General features: G+C 39.4%; 1 protein-coding gene across 1 annotated transcript in view; it reads left to right on the forward strand.

The window, feature by feature from the left end:
* hip1 (huntingtin interacting protein 1) overlaps positions 1-23,203 on the forward strand; it is a 50,814-nt gene that overhangs the window by 8,245 nt on the left and 19,366 nt on the right. Inside the window, exons 2-10 of the mRNA XM_079246935.1 lie at positions 14,550-14,637; positions 15,516-15,658; positions 15,811-15,867; positions 17,652-17,732; positions 20,056-20,132; positions 20,500-20,561; positions 21,512-21,652; positions 22,664-22,721; positions 22,855-22,930. Coding sequence (XP_079103061.1) covers positions 14,550-14,637; positions 15,516-15,658; positions 15,811-15,867; positions 17,652-17,732; positions 20,056-20,132; positions 20,500-20,561; positions 21,512-21,652; positions 22,664-22,721; positions 22,855-22,930 — 783 coding nt within the window. The remainder of the gene's footprint in view (positions 1-14,549; positions 14,638-15,515; positions 15,659-15,810; positions 15,868-17,651; positions 17,733-20,055; positions 20,133-20,499; positions 20,562-21,511; positions 21,653-22,663; positions 22,722-22,854; positions 22,931-23,203) is intronic.

The raw sequence follows: 23,203 nt of genomic DNA on the forward strand, positions 1-23,203 counted from the left end.
CCGAGGCATGTTAAGCTATTACTCACCCATAAATCAGTTATACAAATAAAGCAAAGTGTTTGTTTTAAATAAAACTACGTGCAGTGCAAAAATAGTCTAACTAGCAAATTTGGAAAGATTTCAGATTTACTCAGCACGTCGACATGGAATCTTGTTTTTTCTGATGTGTGCTGATCAGAGAAGCTGTGTTTGATCACAGCATTACCAGTTTGATTGGAAGAAAATGCCTCATCTGTGTGAAACTGCGTCTTTGCTTTCTGGTTTAAGTCCAACAAGACTTTCAAAGAATATGCTCTTTGCTGTAAATTGCACAGCTTCAGATTATTCCCTCGTGTAGCATTATGTACCTGTTGGAAACAGACTGGAAGATGGCATATACTTTATTCATTTTAGCTGTATCAACATCACATCTGACTTGTTCTTGTTGGATTGGGTTACATCACTTTATTTCAAATGGACAAGCTCATCTGAGAAAAATGGCCACCATTGACAGAATCTCTTTAAAGAATGTGTCTTTGAGGGACACCAGTCATAAATCTAGCTTACACATGAATGATCCTGATTAAACTGAGACAAACAATGTGCTCAGTTTTCTCTACACATGTTGTGACATGAGGAAAAGATACCTGTCATGTTATTGCTTAACTTAACTCATTTGAGCAGAAAGATGTTTTGTGAAAAGATGGAGCTTGAGCCAGCCTTTATTTTTGTCACACTTGCTCATCATTTGGTTGTTTATGTTGATAATCCAACTGTAGTAAATGACTTTTGAAAACATATTTGGGGCCCACGGTTGAGCCAGATGGACAAGAACTGAAACAGACATGTCATTTAGTCAAGGTGGGTGGACTTTTTAAGAAGGAGATGAGTGTTTGAGCGTGAAAAGCCAGACGGAGACAGAGTGGGACAGCTGTATGTTGGAAAATGCTCAGCCTTCAGCAAAGCGCCCACACCGTACCAGGAAGTGAAGAGACTTGGCGGAAAAATAGTTGGCATTGTTTGGAGACAGACTGCGTAGCAGCCCTGAGGTATAATGTGCTGCTCCAGTAGTCTAATGAGAAGCATATTGATTATCAGGACTGGCCTGCCCTCGGCTGGTCAGCTGACATTTTGTGATGGCCTGGATTTTAAAAATGGATCTGGTGGGCTTACAGTTGCGTGGCTTTAGGCTTGGTTTTTTTCTGTTCATGTTATCCAATATAAACTCTATGACACTGATATCTAGACCAGTAATCTTTCTGATAAACAAAACTTTCTGATGATGTAATTAAATATCTAATTTAGTTTAAATTGGGTCAATGGACCAGTAGATGTATCCCTCAGCAGCTGTTGAATTAGATTAGATTTTGCAGGTGTATGACCATTGTTATTGTCTGGGTGCTGACTCACCCACACTGTTCTCCTTACCATTCTGCAGCTGGGAATGGCATTAAACCTCCGTGGATGGGACTCTCCAGCAGATTGGGAAAATCTTGCTTGGTGTTATGAGTCTCAGTTTATGTTACAACATTTGGATAATGGAGGTCTTAATAACAAGAGCATCATTTGAATGACAAATTTTGAATATTGTTGTCCAAAGAAATGCAGCGCACATCTTTAAACGGCGGCCTCATTAGTGTATCACAAAGTGCTTAACATCAGAGTGGTCTCATAAGGTTTCAGTGATCTCATTAGATTTAGATGGCCTTCACAGTGCTAGAAGCTAGACCACAACTACACCTCAGGGATTCAATGAAAGAGGAATTGGCATAATAAAGATGCGTCCCATATCCCTGCAGCTACTGCATGATTCAAATATTTCTAATAAAAACTAAAATCTTTGTAATAGGGCCACTCTGAAAGTTAAAAAAAAGTTTAATTTCTCATGTGTATTGCTTATTCTGTCCAGAGAAGTGTGCTTGAAAATCCACAGCAGCATTGAGCAAAAGGCCCAAGATCTGTTATGTTGAGAGAAAGAAGTGATAATACAGGGGAGGGAGTTTAAACCTTCTACCCTCAGAGAAAGCAGCATCTCGGAGAAAAGGAAGTGTAATTTGTTTAATTTCATGTCATGGTGGTGCCAGATATGAAAGTTGTTGGACATCCAATTTGTTTTTATTTTTCCTATTTTTCTTTTAAAATTTTAAAGCTAGTTTTGTGAGTTAACAAAACCATTAAACTATTAAGGTTTAAAACAAGCAACGGCTAAAAAAAAAAAAAGAGGAGCATGAAGATGTAGCTCTTTGTAGAAAATTAGTCAGTTCTTAGATTGCTCTGCAGGCTACTCCAGATTCAGTTACAAACATGAATTGTTTTAGGTATTTACACACTTATCTCATTTTGATGCTGTCACAATGTGTTATTTTCATAAGACATGCTCCTGGAACCTGGTTTTAACATACTTCCGTCATGCAGCAGAGTGAAGCCGCCTGAATCAGAGAAACCAGACGGGGGCATCAGTTACCCAGAATTGCTCTAATGGTGACAGCGTAGCATTTCCTCCTCCTTTTCCATGTTTAGTTGCTACTTTCAAGGCCTCATCATTGCAGTGAATGTCAGGATTAAGACCCAAATGTGATCTGGATCAGCCCTCATGCCTTTACAAACAGGATTGTCGGACAGCTGTGTCTACTACAGCCATTTGTGCACACATGTGATTTTCATTGGAGTCTTTACTGTTGTTATTTTTAACTAAATGACTCCTAAATCCCTTCACAACACTGCAACAGTGACATCATCACCCTGAGGACGATGATGTCAGGGTTTTGTTTTCTGGCTGGTCTGTTTGCCTGCTGCTGCAGGTGATCATTTGTAATTGCATCTAATGAATGAAGCAACAGTGGAAGTTGGTGTTGTTTTTGTTATTGCCCGGACCCCCCCCTCAGGACCCCTCTGCGGTCCTCGGACCCCAGCTTGGGAACCACCGGGTTTGAACCATCCCACTCCTCAAGCTCCATGCTACTATTGTCTAACAAGAGAGCGGGCTATTTGCAAACTAAAGATAGCTTACTATCACGGCGTTAGCCGCTATGTGGGCTGATCCCAGCGAGCAGGGTGGGTTTTCTTTAACGCAGCAGCGGTGAGCAGCTTCCACCAGCGGTAGTCCTCTGGTCTTTTCCCCCCTTACACGTCTTCGGCTTCACAGTGGTCGGATGCTGAAAATCCTCGCCGATCAGAGAGCAGTCAGAGCTCCGAGAGAGAGAGAGAGGAAGGAGGGAAAGAGGAGCATTTTAATACCAAATCGGGACACATGTTGAGCTAACGGCCCGCTCCACCTCCCCACCTTCTCCTCCCTCGCCTCCGTCTCTTCCCCGTCTCAGTGATCACTGAGCTGGGATCCAAAGCAGCGGCTCTCCTCGGCTCTTAGGATCCTTCCAGGCTCACTGCTGGGAGCGACCAACATGGATCTTAGTAAGATAGTAAGTTCACAGCATATTTGCTTTGTTTTGGTTGGGAAAACAATTCAGCAGTGAACGCAAGGAGAGCTTGCTTGTTTGTTTGTTTTTGTTTGTTTTTTCTTTTGGGGGGGGGGGTCAAACAAGTCCTGTTGCATATGAACCAGAGCTGTTTGCAAAAATACTTAAGTTAGGGGCTTTTTGCATACAGAGACTTGTCTCAATAAGCAAAATGTGCATGAGGGAAGTTTTTGTGTGTGTGTGGATAAGAACAGGGTCCTTTAAGAAGCTGGGTTTTGTTAAATGCAACAATTGAAAATATCAAAGTGAAATGTATACATTTCACTTCTTTTACTGTTGTTTGACAGTGGAGAGACTTTAAACTTCCTTGTGAAACCCCCCCCCCCAAAAAAAAAAAAAAAAAAAAAAACCAACAACAACAAAAAAAAAAAACAGGAAGCAACACTTCAAATTTAAATGCTGCAGGTTACTTGGGGGGCATAAAAGGTCTGCAGACTGGGTATAAATGTGCCATGAATATCAAGTACAGATTAGGTTTTCTTGAAGCCGAGACTGTATTACAAGAACTCGAGATGAAAGGTGTGAATTTAAAGTCAACTGAGGTGATGTGTCGTCTGCATCCCAAGTAGATGAACAATGAGAACTTTATGCCACGTTTTCAAGGCCAAGCAAACTGTGCTTTTGACTCAGAGTGCTGTGAATGATGTGATAGAGACTCGCAGGCCGGCCAAGTGTCCGGGCTGCAGTGCTGGAGCAGGTGCATGTAAGCCAGAGCAACAAGACTGGCCTTTCACTGCCAGGATGGATGGATAGCTGTACTTTTAGCTCTTGTGTAGGTGTGGGGGATGGTGTATGTTGAAAGCACACCCGTCCACAGTCCTGTAATCCTCTACCAGGGGAGACACTAAGAAGTTTGTGGAGATTTTTTTTTAAAGGAACCATAAAAAAGAGAGTATTTGCCTCTTATGATAACCGGAACAGAGAAAATCATTCTTTCAGGCGTGAGATAAAATTAATCTGCCCACATGAATCCAGTGAGGGCATCTAGCTCAGACATAGTGTAGGTGTAGCAATGGAGTGTCTCTCCGTGATCTCTATTGAAATGCAGGAAGCAGGTTATGTTCAGACAAACATGTCTCTGTTAGTGGGCCTAACAGGACTCTCCAAGACTGCCCTGCATGGTTTTTTTCTTCCCCCAGTGTTTTGGCTTTTTGGCATATAGTGAAACACTGGTATGAAAACAAACTGCAGATAGATGGAAGTGTCCCAGTGAGCCGAATCTACATTCCCACACATTTATCTGGTGAAGCAGAACATTGCTGAATAATGTGATTGCTATTATTAAAGGCATTTTTGTTTAATGCTGAAATATCTTATATGAGACTGATTTACAAAAAAAAGTGTGAAACGAGCTGCTATGAAAGGTACATAATACCTAGCTAAACTTTTCATAATTACAACATAATGTGTGCAGGATATGTTTGTTTATCACAGTGTCTTTCAAGCATCACCGTCACAATGTCGGAGTAACAACACAATCCCATTTAGTAAGTTGGCCTTTTCTCCACTGCATGCATAGTTTCTGTATTTAAAGACTAATACGGTTTATATGTATCACATAAGTGTGCAGTAAGTTTCATGTGTTCAGAATAAAACTATCACATGATAAGGTCCCTTTTTTAATAGGGTGACAGTGTTACATCAGCCTAATAATTCCACACAAATTTGTACAATTACTGGTCATTTTTTTGAAGGAGTTAAATTAGGAATAATTTCTTTTTGATTGATTGCAGATGTGTATATTTTGTATAATTTTGTTGAAACATTGTGAACATATGCACTCCTATACGTTAAGCTATTAACATATTCTTTGATAAATTGCTCTATTCAGCAATTGGTCGTTTTAGTCGACTTTGAAGTGACGTCATCTAAAAATCCGTTTACAGCACCTCGTACAGTCGTAACCGCACTCTGAGACTGATGCTTACGATTCAGTCCTACACTTTGCCCAAAAATGTGAGTGAGACATTTGATAATTAACTTTTAAGTACAGTGCTTAGTGAGGGACATTTTCACTTATAGGTCAACTATCAGCAGTGTTCTTAAGAGTTCTAAGAAGTAGAAGAATAATTCTAAGAAGTTTGATGAATACAGCCCCAGATCTTACAGTGAATAAATAAAAAAGTAACTGTTTACATTTTTATAACCCATAGACATTACCAATAGGATGACATCATAGCCTCACCTCATGAACCAAATCCCACTACAAGCTACAAGTCATGAATTTCTGGCAGAATCAAAGCGTTATAAGAACATATCTATATCTATCTGTAAATTATAATATAATTATATATTCTTGTTTATTGTTTTTTGCAGACACATTCCTTGAAATGATTCTGGTCTTGTTGGAAAGGCTTTAATTAGCTTATTTTAGCAGGTAAAGTCATACTCTATTCTAAAACACTGACTAAATTGGCTGCTTCCAATGAAAAAATGTTATTTATGACAAAAAAAGGTGGTTAAAACCCCATACTTTGAATAGATAAATGTGAGGGTTAAGGTTGAAGCTGTTGTAGACGGTGCAGCTAATATTTAATATACGTTTTTGGACTTGCGTTAGCATCAGATTGAGATCATATCTAGACTCTTGGTATTGACATGTTAACTTCTGGAAAGGTTCTTAAAGAGGTCAAAGATTTCTTGAATAAATCAAACTGAACATACAGTTGCCAGCCAATCAGACAGCACTGAAAACAAACTGTTTGTTATAGGGGCTTGTCTATGTAAGTGAGGTCAATTCACCACTCACGCTGCCATTAAGGTCTTCAGGATAAAGCACACAGACAAGCTGTGATGCTTCTGTTGTGGGGAAGTTTTGAGTAAGTGAACTGGGCTGAGCTGCACACATGTTCCTTTTATGGCGAGTCTTTATGTCATCACCAGTCCTGCTGGAAGTTGAGTCTCTGAGCTGATGCACCTTGACATGAGGCTATAGAGAGCTGTCCTGTTAGACACCATGGCTTGAGAGTTTAATAGTCTTGAAGCTAAGGCCACAGCATGTGTGTGTGTGTGTGTGTGTGTGTGTGTGTGTGTGTGTGTGTGTGTGTGTGTGTGTGTGTGTGTGTGTGTGTGTTCAATCAGCTGCTGCCTTCGACAACAGAAGCTCTGTGCAATAAAGTCACACACTCCAAACAGCTTGGAGCATCTTTTCCTGCCTTTTTTTAATGGGCTCTTAAGAGACAGCATCATCCCACTGGGCTTATCTGCATCATAAAATGCCCTGTTATTAATGGGCTCGAAGATTCTTGGTCCATTCTATGGAAAACAAGCTGCCACTGACAGCCTCAGAGACCTGTTCAGTCTACAGTTTTTAGACTGATAGTTGGTTTCAGCATCCCTTAAAGATAGAAAAATAGATTTGAACACAGATCTTGCTCAAAGGGTTGAAAATAGTGTTCACTTTTTGAAAAACTTTAACTTTGTTCAGTTACATCTGTACCAGATGAGTACTTTAGTATTTACCACTCCTGTCTGTTTGGTCTTTTACTATATGCATGTAAGTGCAGAGGGGGGGGGGGGGGGCAGCAATCTATAAAAACACCATCTTTTCCACTACCCTCCACTGTGTGAACCAGGCTGCTTTTCAAGAGATGTGGAGTGACAACATGCAAAATGGTCTTTAAACAAGCAACACAGGCGGCTCTATTCAGAAAGCTGACCTTTTGAATCGGGTGGAGCTCCTGCTTGGAAAAATGTTTGGGCCCAAACTGCTTTTCCTTTTAACTATCAGATATTTTTTATGCAGCTGCAAAAAGTGCCTGTGCTGGTGGTTGGGAGTGTGTGTGTGTGTGTGTATGAAAGGCATTTTATTAAGGGCTGGCTTTCAGTGTCAAGTGATTATATTTGTTTGTGTGCATTGAACTGTGAGGACAGTTGTGTGTTTCAGAAAAGTGTGTGTATATTTTCAGTTGGTGAAATCTCATGTGTAATGAAAAGACTTTAAAGCTCTTTCTGTCGATTGTGAATTGTTTTGTGTTTGTATCTGCATCCTGCACATACATGTAAACAAACCAACACATCTAACTCGAACACAGGAAAGCATTTCTTTAAAGTTGGCAAGAAAACCAATACTTTGGTTTTATCCATCCTTTGGGCAAAGTATCAACATAAGAAAATGAATGTGACTTCCAGTTGTAATGTATATATATATATACACATATATATATATATATATATATATATATATATATATATATATATATATATATATATATATATATATATATATATATATATAATATAATATAATATAATGCCTATTTCATTGAAGTATGGATGTTGTGTAAAATGTAAATACAAACAGAATACAATGATTTAGACATTCTTTAAACTATAAACAACTGAATATACTACAAAGACAAGATATTTAATGTTCAAACTGATACATTTTACTATATTTTTTGCAAATATTCATTTACTTTTTGGGACAGGGGCGTGATTACCAATGTGTTACATCGACTTTCTGTTAAACACTCCTCAGTAAGTGTTTGGGAACTGAGGACACTAATTGTTAAAGCCTTGTAGGGCAATTTCTTCCTATTCTTACTTTTTTGGAAAGCTTCAGTTTCTTGTGTCGCAATTGTTGTATATTTCGCTTTATAGTGTGCCACACAATTTTCAGTTGGAGACAGGTCTGGACTGTAGGCACACCGGTCTAGTATACACACTGTTTTACTATGGAGCCACGCAGTTGTCACATGCAGAATGTAGCTTGGCATTATCTTGCTGAAATTTGCAGGAGCATCCTTGAAAAACATGTGACTTGGATGCAGCATGTTGCTTCAAAACCTGTATTTATCATTTAGTATTAATGGTGCCTTTGTAGATGTGCAAGTTACTCATGCCATAGGCACTAACACACCCCCATACCATCACAGATGCTGGCTTTTGAACTTTGCACTGATAACGTACTGAATACTGATACTGAATAGTAATTTTCCTCTTTGGCCCTCAGGACACCATGTCCATGATTTGAAAAAAGACTATTTGAAATGTAAACTGGTCAGATTACAGCACACTTTTCCACTTTGCATCAGTCCATCTCAGATAAGCTCAGGCCCAGAGAAGCTGGTGGCATTTCTGGTTGTTGTTGATATGAATCTTTTTCTTTTTGACTGGTAGAGTTTTAACTTGCACTTGTATAAGTAGCAATAAACTGTTTTAACTTGCAATGGTTTTCTGAAGTACTCTTGATTGTGTTGTTTTTTAATGCAGTGCAACTTGAGAGATTGAAGGTTATGGGAACATAATGTTGTTTTTTTGACCTTGCTGCTTACGTGCAGAGATTTCTCCAGATTCTCTGAATCTTTTTTGATGATATTATGGACTTTAGATGATGAAATGCCCAAATTCGTTTTAATTCAATGTTCTGAAATGTTCTTCAACCATTTGACTATTTGCTCGTGCAGTTGTTTACAAAGACTGAGCCTTTCCGGAGTGTTCCTTTTATACCCAACCATGACACTCTTTGTGGCGCGTTCAACTTATTATAGGTTAAAAAGGATTTGAAAATCCTTGTTTTCTGTTTTTTTATTGAAGTTTCATACAACATCCAAGTCTCAGTGGAGTTGGTATTTTAATGCTATTTGTGTTTCATACTTGTAACATTCAGAATCTTACAGAAAGTGTTTGTGGGTCATTTACATTAAAAGTTGTCTTTTATATTCCTCCTTCTTGGTGCAGAAGTCTGTTTGTGTTCACACAAAGACACCTGGAAAAGTCCAGCAGGAAATTTGATAGAATGATGCATTTGGTCTAAGCTGGGGTCTGTCTGGGTCAGCTGATGAAGGATTTCAGCTGAAGGGAGTAGTAGTGGTACGTAGGAGCTGGGGTATTTTTCAGCAGGCAGACAGGAAAAGGGCAGTGCAGGGTGTGCCAAGACAGGAAGCCTGACTGAGCGCCCCCCTCCTTCCCCCCATCATCAGCACCTCCACCCCTGAGAGTTAGCCACAGTGACCAAGCGTCCACTGCTGCTCCCCTCAGCATTACAACACCGCTGTATTCATGTAACGTTTCATGTTTCTTTTCCTCCCCTGCATCCCTTCACCTATCACCCTGCAAACTACAGTAGCTGGACATGTCTCAGTAGCAGTCTTTCACGTGGTGACCAACCATCATTCATTTATCCTGCACGCTTTGAGGGTGAAACTAGAATGTTTTATTATTGGGAGATGGAGTCAGAATGGAAAATGTAGAGAAATTGGATTGCATCTGTGGTGAAGAGCCATTTTATTATGCTGATTTACATGCTCATAATTGTATTTTATTAGCTACCATGAGAAGTTCATGGTTGTATGGTAGTGTGATGGTTAGTCCTGTCACTAGTCATGTTATTTGTTCATCTTAGCTGTCCAATGTTTTTGGAAAGAGGGTTGCAATTTATTTAATGTATGTTTGTCCTTGATCCGATTACATTGTCAAAAAGGACCCCAGGGTCTCCAGAATACACTTTAAGTTGTTCTTTTCCCTCAGAGAGGAGATTAAAGTGAGAGGCAATTGGGATCATAGATACACATGAAGCTGAGAGAACTGCACAGTCCATTAAGAGTGCTCTGAGCGCTATCGTCTTCCTCCTGCAAATAAATGATAATCACAGTACTGTAAATAAGATTTATTACACCACTCCCTTGCTAAATGATCAGGGTCACACAAGGATGGCTCCTTCATCTTCATGAGAGCTTAAATCAGTGAGAACAAGTGTTTCTGAATTTAGACTTCCCCTTTTTATTTAGCTCTTGTAAGGTCATTTTCCCATGATTGGACATTTCTTCTTCATTGTGTTGACAGAAAATATACCATGACAGAGGGGAAAAAATGCACATCTTTTTCCTTTCTGTATCACAAAGCTGATGAGATGACATCTCTGCATGACTGACATGAAAAAACAAATTTCTATGAAATTGTCATATTCCCTTGTGAGATGTTGAGAGAAGTCACTCAGAAGCAAGATAGGCGATTGGGAAATGAGTCTGTCAGCACGGGCCGTTTCATTTAGCGGGCAGAGGATGCTTCCTCTGAGTGCTGTGCATTGGCCCTTCAGTGGACACTTTCAGGCTATGATCAGCATATCAATGCAGTGCTTTCTACAAAAGGCCTGATTGGGGCTTGCCAGGCCAAACTTAACATGCTTTCAGCATTGTATCAATAACACTTTGTTGGAGAGCAGAGCTGTGGAAAAGAAGATGTTTCTGTAGATAGCAAGGGGCAAAAAGGTTCTCAGTGTTCAGCTGGTGAGCGATTCATTTAATGCTGATTTATAACTGTTACAGACGTGTTAAAAGATAAATACAATGAAAGGAAGCAGTGACGTATATTTCAGTTCTTTTTGCCAACATCAAGACCTTCAATCAGGGGTGATACTTTGCTTTTATATCCTGATAATGATTTCTTGATTTAAGCTACACACTGTCAGTTGGAGCCATTGATATGACCAACTGCTTTTCCAGGCAGCTGGCACTCCCATTCAACGCCAACATTAGGTACAAAGTCTCACTGTGAGCTAATTGGGTCATCTTCATGTGGCAACAGGCGAGTGACAGAGAGGATAAGAGGAAGTAAAATTAACTGATGCATTGATGGGGAAAAATTAAGAAACACCCTAAACTTCAGCACATGTACACTACACTATAAAAAACATTCATTATTTTGACGTCAGATCAAAACAAGGCTTGAAAAATGCTCTTTAAAAACTTTCAGAGCTAGACTAGATAAGGCAGTTGGAAGCTGAACGATCATAACCAGATAAGAACGTTTTTGTCTTATTTCTAGATAAACATCTATGACAGTGGCAGGAAATCACACAAGTCTCTTTCCACATTGACACAGTAAAGCACACATGGTCAAAGTGTGAACAAAATGCTTCGGTTAAGTCATACATTGACTCCTCTGTTTGAGGGAAAAAAAAGTGGTATCAACTCTGTAGAGCAGGAAAGCACAGTTTTTCTTTTTTTTCAGAGAATGTTTTCAAACTTTCAAGAGTTTAGGGTCAAGAAATTCATTATGAGTGCACAGCCGTAAATTAAATTTAGTATGACAACAGTGAGACTGAAACCAAATGAAAACAGGAAATACTATTTGTGGGCTGATTACACATCTTCATGATGATTTGTCAAGAATGTGTCCAGTAATCATACCGAAAGTGAGTCTGAGTTTTTGCTTTTTAAGTCTACAGGAAGTGTAGCTCTTATTAAAGCAGATGCTCATCTTAAACTGTGACCTTTCTCTGTGGTTTACTTCCTCTGGTTTATTTCAGTCAATGTTAACTCCACGATGCATGTATTTTACAGCACTGACGTACAGGACTTTAGGTCATGTTTGATGAACATATATGCCATTGTTTTTGGGGATATATCGTGGCTTATTTGTGTCGTTTAAACAGAAAAATCATTTGGAGTGGGTTATCTATGGGCAGCAATGGTTGGCTTCTGAATTCTTCCTTTCCTGATATTCTGTTTACTTCAGTGAATCACGCCTGTGGCTTTACTCGATTTTCACACAAATTAAATTTTTTGTTAACACAAAACTTGCTTACTTGCTGGAATGAGGATAACGCACCATTCAGCATGACGTGTGTGTGAATGATGCACTGTTTGCTTTCGATTTCACAGAAAACGAGCAGAATTATCCACTCAACTGTTCGTCTTTTATCCTAATGCACTATTTCAATTTAGGGTGTGTTATGAGAGGATTATAAATTTAAAGATATGTCCTGGGCTGAGTTCCTGGCTTTTTATAAAACAACCCCCAACATCTGGCGGTATAATAGTGCAGATTTTCTTCTTGTGAGAGTTTGTGAGGCTGTTTGGTTTGTCTCATTCTAGAGAGTTTTTGAGCAACCAGTGTTCCTGCTTTCTTTGCTTCTACATCCTGATTCATGTCCTGACTCCTACCCCTCCTTCTGGCCCACTCCTCACGCTGGACTTCCAGTCCTAACTGCTCACATACTGGAAGAGGAGGAGCAGACTCAGGACATCTGTGGGAAGTAAGATTATAAAATGGGATCCTGTCCTCTGCTAAGCCAAGCTGCCACACTCACAGTTCATGACATTACACAAATGAATGTGACAGGATGTATAATTGGCTGTATTTACTGAACGCAGGCATTTCAAGCTCTTTTGGAGTCCTTGGTTGAGATGTTTAAATTTTTTTTTTCTGGTTTGATTTTCCCTTTCTGTGTGTTGTGAAACATCAACCAGATGTGGTTTCAGAAAAGCTTGTTTTGAAAACCATCTGACACAGTTCCTATGTTGAAATGACCAAGGCTTAGGATTTGACTCACCTCTGAAGAGTTTAAGGGCTCTTTTAGACTTTAATTCATTGTGCAACTTGTTTGACTGCTCAACATAACTTGAAGGAAAAATTTAAAAAAAATTGTTTTCTGTTTACTTCACAGAACGATGTGTGGATGCTGATGTGTATCAGGCCACAGCTTTGGACAAGGCTGAAATATCTCAATGTTATGATTTCGTTTTTTTTTTTTTGCAGATGTTCATATCTTTATGCTAACACATGAAATTAAAGTGGCTAACTTGAAAACATAACAGTTGCTAAACATTAGCGCGTTATTGTGCTATTATTAGCATTTTCAATGTGCTATTTCAAGTTTACACCTAAAAACTGCTAGTATGAATACACAAAATATCTGTGAAATGCCTGTTTTTGCTGTATTTTTGTTGCATTATTTGTTGTTATTCTGTCACATTGAATGAGACTGGTCGACTTTTAAGCTTGACACCTCCTAAACACAGTCACATAAACATGCTAGCTAGAATGTTTATTCCAAAAAAGCTGTAAAATACTGGCTTCAAGTGTTGTTGTTTTTTTTTAGTTGATTAGCAAGTTTTAGCATATTGTCCATTTTAAACTAGTGCACTTCCAAAAATTTAAGTACATGAAAAGCTCATGACCATAAGCATGTTGGCATTCTGTGATTTACATTATGCTTTTCAGGCCATATACAATCCCAAAGCTTCTACAATGGATGTTACAGTGGATAACGAAAAGACAAATGTAAAATACCAGCCTCAAATGTATTTTTGTTTTGTTGATTAGCAAATGGTAGCATAGTTCCTACTGTTATTGATTATTCATCTAAAATAGTGCCCAAATAAACATTTAGAATTGTGACAATTATGTCAGCATATAGCAATTCAAATGTACACCTTTTATTTAATATACAAGCTTCTACAATGGATGTTTATCACCAAAAGATTAATGTAAATCTTTAGCTTCAGCTGTTTGTTTTTTTTTCACCACTTTATGATGAGGTTTGTCATTAAAACTATCATTTCTAAAGGTGCTATGAATCCAGTCAAAACTAAAGTTGAATCATGACGCAAGTTGCTGTTTGGCATCAACCACGACTTTGTCTGCCAGATGAAAATCAGGATGCTTTTTCTTGAGTCACATGGTTTATGTGATGCTTTTTTTTCAGCTGGAACTAAAGAAGGGGTTTCGTCTCAGCTTGGCCATTCCTCACTCGAATATACAGCACAGACAGAGACATCTTGCTCATTCACATGTGGCTGATTGTCGGTGCCATCACATTTTTGAGTCTATCTGCCTTCAGCATTGATGCCAACTTCTTTGAAGAATAACTCCCAAAAAATGTGAATGTATGCGTCTGGTTTTAAAATGTCTCCAGTCTATTTCAGTTATGGGTTTCTGTCCAAACCCTGTGTATACAGAGAAGTGTTAAATAGCCTCAGCATTTTAATGTTAATTTTTAAATGAAAAATTTGATAACGAACAATAAGAATTTCTGTTATTTAAGCTAGGGACTATATTCGGCATAAAGAAATATATGATTAGCGAATGTGCTGCTTTATGGAACAGTTTTTTGTCTGTGATGCTGCAAGGCTTGTGAAAAGCAGCGAGAAGCTCAGGCTGCTGTCTTGAATACTAACTGCAAAAAATAGGTCAATCAACCTTTTCCAAAAGACTTGCCGCTTCCATGTGTTTTTTTTTTTTTTTTTTTTCCAAAAAGGAAAAAAGAGCAACTTTTTTTGAGGTTGAAGGATGTCAAGTGTTATAATGAAATGCTCAGGCAAAAAACAGGAGGATGATTTTTGATCTGCTCCGCTCTTGTCTTTGCAGGCTGTCAGCATCAATAAGGCCATCAACACACAGGAGGTCGCTGTCAAAGAGAAGCATGCCAGAAATATCCTCATTTTGTATTATGTGTGTGTGTCTAAGGGGAAGAATTGTTTATTTCCGCGTGTGTGTGAGGTCTAAGGGTTATTTTGGTGCAAAACAACAAACATGGTGTAATACCGTCTTCTGCATGTGGTCGTGCTGCAGTCATGGGTAAAAAAGAAAACGCAATGCTGTACAGTGAGTTTTCTCCCATTCCTGTTTTATCAGACACAAACAGCCATCTGACATCCTGCATCCTGTAAAATAAACAAAACAAAAAGCTCATTACGTCTAGACTGAGGAAAGATCGTGGGGATTTTTTTTTAAAAAGTAATTTGGTTACATAATCCCCTCATTTAGTTTTATATGGTTTTAGTTAAATATTAGAATCATATCTTGTCTATTAACGTTGTAAGATGCCTCACGTAAGGATGCAAAATATTGGATCAATGTGAAATTAGCTCATTGGCTGCCAAAGATGTCTGTTGATGTTTTTTTTTACATGGAAAGCTGATTTGGCCGGGCAAGCATCAAAATGCCTTCAAAATGCACCCCCCGAGTGCATACCCAACATGTTGTGAATGGGCTCTGACTGCACACCCCGAAGGCGCCCCAATGCACGCACCCTGCCAAATCAGCCCCTACATTCTGCAGTCGCTACAGATGAGACAAAATGCTCCAAAACGCACAGAGCTTTCTGTTATAACAATGTCTGGCAGGCAATGAGTTTAAAAACAAAGATTTTCTGTATGTGATTGGTAAATGTGTTGAGATCTTAGATTTAATATGTGGATCACCACACAGAAGTTCCAAAGAGATGTAGGGAACGGGAACAAGTGTGCCCAAGTTCTTACCAGCTGCGAGCCAGACTGACATTAAACAATAACATACTATAATCTGTGACAAAGTGATCCTTGACTGTGCCACCTTGCATCTTGGGGACCCATCATGAGAAGGGTGCTCACACTTTCTGGGCAGTGGTCAACCGGCTTCCTCTGTCCAGCAACGCGGTGCTGTGCTGGAAGTTCTGTCACGTCTTCCACAAGCTGCTACGAGACGGACACCCAAACGTACGTAAATATGACACACCCGGTTTCACCACAACATATGATAATTTGGAAAACTTATTAATATTTGCTCTTCAGTAAATTATATTTGCCAGTAATTCATTCTAAATAAGGGTTAAATTAATGCTCGTCTATTTCCACTGTTGACCCTGCAGGTAACAAAGGACTCCATGAGAAACAAGGCTGATTTAACTGATATGAGCAGGATGTGGGTAAGCACAGACACAGAGATTATTGTTTATTATTATGCATCATACCGTGGCATGCTGTCACAAGCTTGAGAAATATGACTTTATCCCATGATGCAATATAATCTCTACTGAAGACTTAAAATCTCTGGAATAAAAATACAAAATATTTAAAATAAAATATAATTATACACATGGCTGCAATGTACACTTTTTTCAGTGAACTGTGTTGAAGTGGGTAAAACAGCAGTATCCTGCTTAGCTTCTATGCTAATACTTTTTGTCTCTGGACAGAAAGTATCCCACTGAAATGCATTCTTCATAAGAAAATAGCTTTGGATAAGCACAACTTGGAAACCCACTTTGAATGAATCTGAACTATCCCTTTAATCCTGTAGCTTATGATGAGAGAGTGAACACTCAGTTTTTGACACACCTTTTCTATGTATCCAGAAGCAGTAGAAGTAGTATCTATCAATGAGGCATCAAGTGCGTACTGAATGAAGCTGCTGCTTTTAGCTATGGAGATGCTCTTACTGGAGACTGAAAGTGCCCTTTCTCAGCCTAGCTGGCATTGTACGTTACATCCTCATTAAAAGCACATCTAAAAGGCCACGGAAGCCAAAGACATACCCAGGAACTGATAAATAATAGAGATATTGGCTATTAACTTATTCACAGAGCTTGGGGAGGCTAGTCTTACACCAAAGAAAACGTAGTAGCTTCAGTTCACGGCTAACTAAGTGAACTGTCAAACTGTGGGCAGTATAAAAGCTGGGCCTTGTGATGAAGTGCTCACTTAGGGATTTCCTTTCTGAATTGCCTTTTAATTGATGCCTTTGCTTACTTAAATAAACACAAACAAACCACAGCTTATGGGCTGCAAACTTGAACCTGTTCAGAGGAGAGAGCGAGTCATTGTGTCCCCTTCAAGCGTAGCATGCAGCTGTAGATTTTGTTGACATTAAAAGTTGAGGAGAAATGTAAGTAAGGAATAATTGATTTTGTTCATCAGCTTCAGATTACGGTCACCAGTTGTCCTCCTCACTTTGTTTATCAGAGCAAATTTCGTTTACTGTTTGTTGTCAGCATGCTAGCATCAGAGGGCGAAGTTATGGACACTGTGGCTTGTGGTGGATGAAAGCCGCGTCAAACATGCCAAATATGAGCGACGGTGTGTTGGTTAACAGATTATTGTTGCAGAAGCTCATCAGTTTGCTTATATCTGGACAGTTTCTGCTTTATAAACATATAAAGGTCCACTGTTGTTAATTGAGGCGCCTCTGATAAATTTGTTTTTATTGTTTAAACATTTATTCTGAAATTTATTTTGTCCCATAGAGTCACTTCTGGGTTACATCAGACAAAACAAAAGTGGCCTGAAAGTCTTCTTTTTGCATGTACTTGAACTTTTTTTTTTTTTGCTGATGTTAACCACACTGTAGGATGTAGGAAGTATGTTCTCTGACCAGTTGTGGTCTTTCTTTCCTTTGGTGTTTTTAGCTGCACTCCCAGGACTGAAGCACACGGAAGTTGAAAGCAATGAACCGAGTAGCAATAACAGATTTATAACGTTTCCTTTGTACAGTATCTACACGGAAGGAAGTGTCTCAGCTCTTGTAGCTCAGTTTTTTCACCCCTGCATTACTGTTTGCATGTTTCTTAAGCTTATTTCCTTAAAAAAAAAAGTGCATATACTTTCACCCAGACAATAGTTTAGTCCTCTGGCAGGAAGGTGGTCATATTCTGCCTTTAATCTCATCTGTCTTTCTTTTTTGTTGATGCATCTCTTGTCTCTTTTCTGTCAGGGCCACCTGAGTGAAGGCTATGGGAAGCTGTGCAGCATCTACCTCAAACTTCTCATCACCAAAATGGAGTTTCACATTAAAGTGAGTTGGCCTGGCTGATGAAACCTAGCACCAATCACCCTTATCACTCATTATCTTTACATCACTTTGCTTTTAGTGATGGTGTGTTTCTGTGGAGGGGGAGTAAAGGGGGAAGAGCCCTCATAGAAAATTCCATCTTTTACTCCCAACGGCTTCTGAAGAATCTGTAATGTTGTCTTTTTATGAGACAGATGAGCCAAACTGCGGCGGGGTCCAGAGGTAATTTGGATGCTATTGCAGGGAGAGGTGATTCACGGTTGTTCTGCTGAAGGCTGGAAGTTAATATATCCAAGGTTGTGTGTGGGGGGCAGTTTGCCCAGATGCAACTTAAGAACCAAAGCTGTTATGTGACCGTTTGGCATCAAAAACCTTTTAAAATCTTCTTTCTAACTAGATTTAGCCATATTATTAGATCCTTTTAAGCTATCAAGCTCACCTTTTGTATAAAATAATTCATTCATTCATTAAATTCAATTCATTCGTTCAGTCAAAGACAGTCTCAGATGATCTATTAACCTACAAAAGCCTAATATGGATGCTTTTAATATAAGTTTACACCATGTAAAAATAAATAAAAAATAAATATAATTTCCAGGTTATCGAGCGCACCTGAATGTAAGCCACACCTTCACCCAGTGTGTGGCAGCTCTATTTCCTTCTTCAACAGCCACATTGATTGGCTTTTTTGAAGGTTGTATCGTATGCACTTTATTTGTGTGTTTTTCATGATGAGGGTGTGTGGATGAAGCACAAAATGACTCCTTAGTCAGGAAAATCCATAAACCACCAGCATCGCTGTTTAAGCTGCAAGATTTAAATCGTGTGAAAAGTAGCATCTGAAAGCCTGGAAATGACAGAAGTTCTGTTTTTCATTTTTACTCATTTTTTGGTCTCCTCTTACCATCTGTGACCATGAACACAAGGTGTTGCTTTAGAAAGTATGATCGGCTCATCAATTTTCAACAATTTCAATAGGTTTTCAGTAGTTCGCACAGTTTCAATGCAGCAATTTTCTAATACAGTATTAGATGTTTTGATTTGATCTGCCAGGTCAGCAGCAGCAGAAGACATGACATCCTTCATGTAAACCTGCTGTTATTTGTATAGTTTATGTCAGCAATGTAGCCACTACTTCAGCTAACGCTGCACTTCATTGTCGCTGCTTTAGTGGTGTTTTTAAACACGGAGAAGCAGCTGTTTCATTAAAAAAATAAACTGTGAATAATAATTTATTTCTTTACAAGTATATAATAAGAGTAGGAGCCCAGAGGACAAACTGCCAAAGCGAAGCACTTTAGGGTGAACAGCAAATGGTAGGTACAGATCAGGGAGTAGACTAAGGTGATCAGATTTCACCTTCAGTTTGTTTAGTTCTCAGAGGCTTGGAGGGACTCCGGAGATTTGACCAACATGTTGATGACAAAGTCTCTGGACTGATTTCCTGCTCACAGTCCAAATGAGTGCTCAGCACTTTTGTGAAGAGTAGTTATATATTTTGGGCAAATTGGTACAATACTATGTGCATGCACTCAAACTCTGTACTCACAACTGTTCCGATCCCACAGAACCCAATATCAGTGTGCAAAAACTGGAGTTGTCAAAATTAAGGTGTTAATGCAAAGAGAATAATCAGTAGAATTAACAAAAAAAAAAAAAATAACAGCAAAGCTTTTACTCAAGCAATGCTAAAAATACAAATTTGGCATTTTATCGACAAGCAAAGCTGGTTTTTGGGGCTGTAGGTGTCTTGCAACACTAGTGAACCAAATCCACCAAAAAACCACTTTGTCATCTTTATGGATGCAGATTCTGTCAGAAGACAAAACTCGATTAGTTTTCAATCCTTACATTTAAATCAGGGGTGTCCAGTCTCTGTCCTTGAGGGCCTCTATCCTGCAGGTTTTCCATGTATCCCTGCTCCAACACACCTAGCTGACATTAAATGGCTCCAACAACCTATGAAGTTCTGCAAAATGACTGTTTAATTTGAGTCAGGTGAGTTGGAGCACGGAGACTTGGAAAACCTGCAGTATTGTGGCCCTCAAGGACCAAAGGACACCCTTTATTTAAATGAACGACTTGTTTAATGTATCGCACAAATAACTCAGTCCCACATCTGGCGTTCTGGCCCACAGTTCTTACCAGTAAAATGTAGTGGGATTATTAGTACTCATATCGGTCCTCAGTATTAGCAAGTAATCAAATGTAAGTACTTGTATGCATTTGACAAAGTGTTTTTGATTTTGCCACTTAAACATGACAGTCCCGTCTCAGATGTGTGCTGTCACACAAGTTTAAAGTTTCATCCTGCTCTCTCTTTCAGAACCCTCGTTTCCCAGGTAACCTCCAGATGTCGAACCGGCAGCTTGACGAGGCGGGAGAGAACGATGTTAACAACTTGTGAGTGCTGTAGGCTGTTGCACATATCCCTGTGTTTTTCCATGCTGAGCAGGGCTGATGTGCTGGTCAAGCCCCAAGAAGGTCATATTAATACATTTTTCACGGTGCACAGGGTGGGGAAAAGTGTGAAATGAAAGATTTGAGTCATGACCCGACATGTTAAATTAAATAAACCTAATTAAGCTAATCGTCACTGACAACTGCAACTAATGAGAAATTTAAATGATCATTGTAAAAGCTATATGAAACTGATTCTTCAGTCTGATGGTAGAGCCACAGGTTGGACACAAAGTTTGCATTACTGTTAACTTTAACTGACTTCTGCAAAAAGCATATTAGATAGCATCCTTGCTCTCCTCTCCTCCAGCTTCCAGTTGACAGTGGAGATGTTCGACTACCTGGAGTGTGAGCTCAACCTCTTCCTGGGTGGTAAGTTATTCTGGTCTGGTCTATGTTACCAGCTGTGCTTATCTGAGAACACACATAGGCAGATTAATGCATGCAGACTCACGCTTTGGCAGACAGGAAGACAGAAACAGACACTCTGACATGCAGACATAGGCTCGTACAGTTGTGCTGTAGTTGTCTGGCTGAGTCATCCGAGGTTAATATCTCTCTAAGTGTGGAGCTGGTTAAAAATAGACGGTTGGGATGTGACCAGCAACCCAGGAGAAATGCACAAGAAGCTGTGTGCACTTCTATTCATGAATGAGGTGCAAATTACATTCAGGTTTCTGTTTATCATGCCTTTATTCTGCATCCCATACTCCTTTCTAGAGAAACGAAGGTGCCTGCTAAAAGCACATGTCTGCTTGGTTAACTTTTACTGACATAATTCTTTCCTTCATCAGATGGATTAGAACCCCCCCACCCCCCAATAAGCTTTGTTCGCTAAAGCTTCACACCTAAATCTCAAAGCTTGTGTTAGCTTAGTCCTCTGGTCTGGTATATTTAAATGCATCACATCATTTGGTTATAAACAAGTAAGTGTGTGTGTGTGTGTGAGTGTTTGTGCTCTGCAGCATGCAGGAAACCACACCTGAGCTGCTCAGAGGCTCTCAGGGCCAGGCTTTAGAAATGGTCTGAGTAAGGCTGCAGTGAAAAATGAGGGGCATAATGATGAAGTTAGACAATCCCCTCAGTGTTCAGGTTGCTGCGCCTTATTCCTGTTTTTTAGTTTTTTTTTTTTAGTTTTTTTTAAAAGGTTGTGGAAGTGCAATGAATATAAAAACAGGGCTGTGCAAGTTAATTGAGTTATTTTAAAATGAAATCATGATTGATGAGCCTGATTCGACTTTCTATTTGTGTGTGTTTACAGTGATGAGCTTGCAGGAGTCTGTGTGCTTGTGTTAACGTTGTGTGTGTGTGTCTTTCTGCAGTATTCAGCTCTCTTGACATGTCCCGGTCGGTGTCGGTGACGTCAGCAGGTCAGTGCCGACTGGCCCCCCTCATCCAAGTCATCCTGGACTGCAGCCATCTGTATGACTACACTGTCAAGCTGCTGTTTAAGCTGCACTCCTGTGAGTCTCATGTCGCAGCAGGTCGAACTGCAGAGCTGCAGCTTGGAAATATTCATTCATGTACAAACGGTCATTAATAATGTAACAATCTTACATCCATCTGTTGTCTATGTCCAGCAGCGACTAGGCAAGAAGCATAGTAGAGTCAGACCAGATGCCCGGCCCATCGCAGGGCCTTAGATTGTAACATTTCCTGCTTGTTTAATTGTACAATACATAATATATCACAAAGACATGATACACTCCCTGTCAGAGCTTTAACAAGTTAAACTAATGAAAACTCATCTCTTTTAATCTAAATAATATATTTACAGGTGTCTCTTCTTGTGAAGAGGTAAAAAGGACCTCCTTGGTTTAAAAGGCATTGAATCCAACTTTGCTTTGCCTCGTAGTTTAATATGTGTCGATCTGTTAATATGCAAATGAGCTCCACCTCTAGATCTACTGATTTCCTGAATTATTTGCTTAAAGATCAAACTTCCCTGGCCTTTAGGTTATGTTGTCTTAGCAAATGACTAAAATGTTTTACAGATGTTTGATAAAACTCCTTAAAAGTCTCACCTTCAGGGTTTGAATTTGTACCTCTGACTGCTGGAATCTGTGCTTTGGCTCAGTGTGGTTTCTAAGTGGAAAAGTAAACTAAGAGAATTCACAAGAATATTAGAAAGGTTTCATTTTTAGTTGTCAAGTTTCAGGTTTTACCTTTTAACTCTGCTTATAAAGTGTTGAGATATGTGACACTTTACTTAAAGGTGAAATGATTTTTATCTATACTGGAATTACTCAGACTTCTTTGGCTCATGAAAAACCTTGATCATTTCAAACCTGTGGCTCATTTTCAATAGCACACACCATAGTTTCTGAGTTTTGGAGATACCCCCGGCTTGCACATATTTTAAATTAAATCCTGTCACACTTGTGCATTCACTTATTAATTTATTCTGTTTGTTTCTCAGGGTGCCTAATTCCTGACCACTTCTGGTGTGTTTTGTTTTCTGTGCATGCTTACAGGCCTTCCTGCCGACACACTCCAGGGCCACAGAGATCGCTTCCAGGAGCAGTTTAAGAAGTATGAAGTTCACTCGCCATCATACACACAAACAGGCTGAAAACCAGCCAGGACTGATGCGCCATGTTGGTTTAAAGCTTTCTGCATTTTCACCCAGTGTCTCCTCTTCTCTTTCACCTCCTTGGGGTTTCAGGCTAAAGAGTTTATTCTATCGCTCCAGTAACTTGCAGTATTTCAAGAGGCTCATTCAGATCCCACAGTTGCCTGAGGTGAGGACCGCCCTCACTATGTCTTACTTTTTTCCACATTAACACCTCACCTACACCATAAGGTCACCCACAGTAGCGGTCACAGGTTCTGCACTGATTAACTGTTTTCACACCAAAAAGCAGCCGTTCTACTTAAGTTCAGAGAGATCCGTCTCAGTCGGTATTACAGATACAATATCTCACTACTGCTGTTCTTTTAAAAAAAGATTTCTGATTGGTTTCAGGCTGCGTAACTAATTGGCAAGAGCAGTGTGTGTATATGTGCATGTAGAG

The sequence above is a fragment of the Telmatherina bonti genome (assembly GCF_933228915.1).
Source record: "Telmatherina bonti genome assembly, chromosome: 9".
In the NCBI taxonomy this organism is placed as follows: domain Eukaryota; kingdom Metazoa; phylum Chordata; class Actinopteri; order Atheriniformes; family Telmatherinidae; genus Telmatherina; species Telmatherina bonti.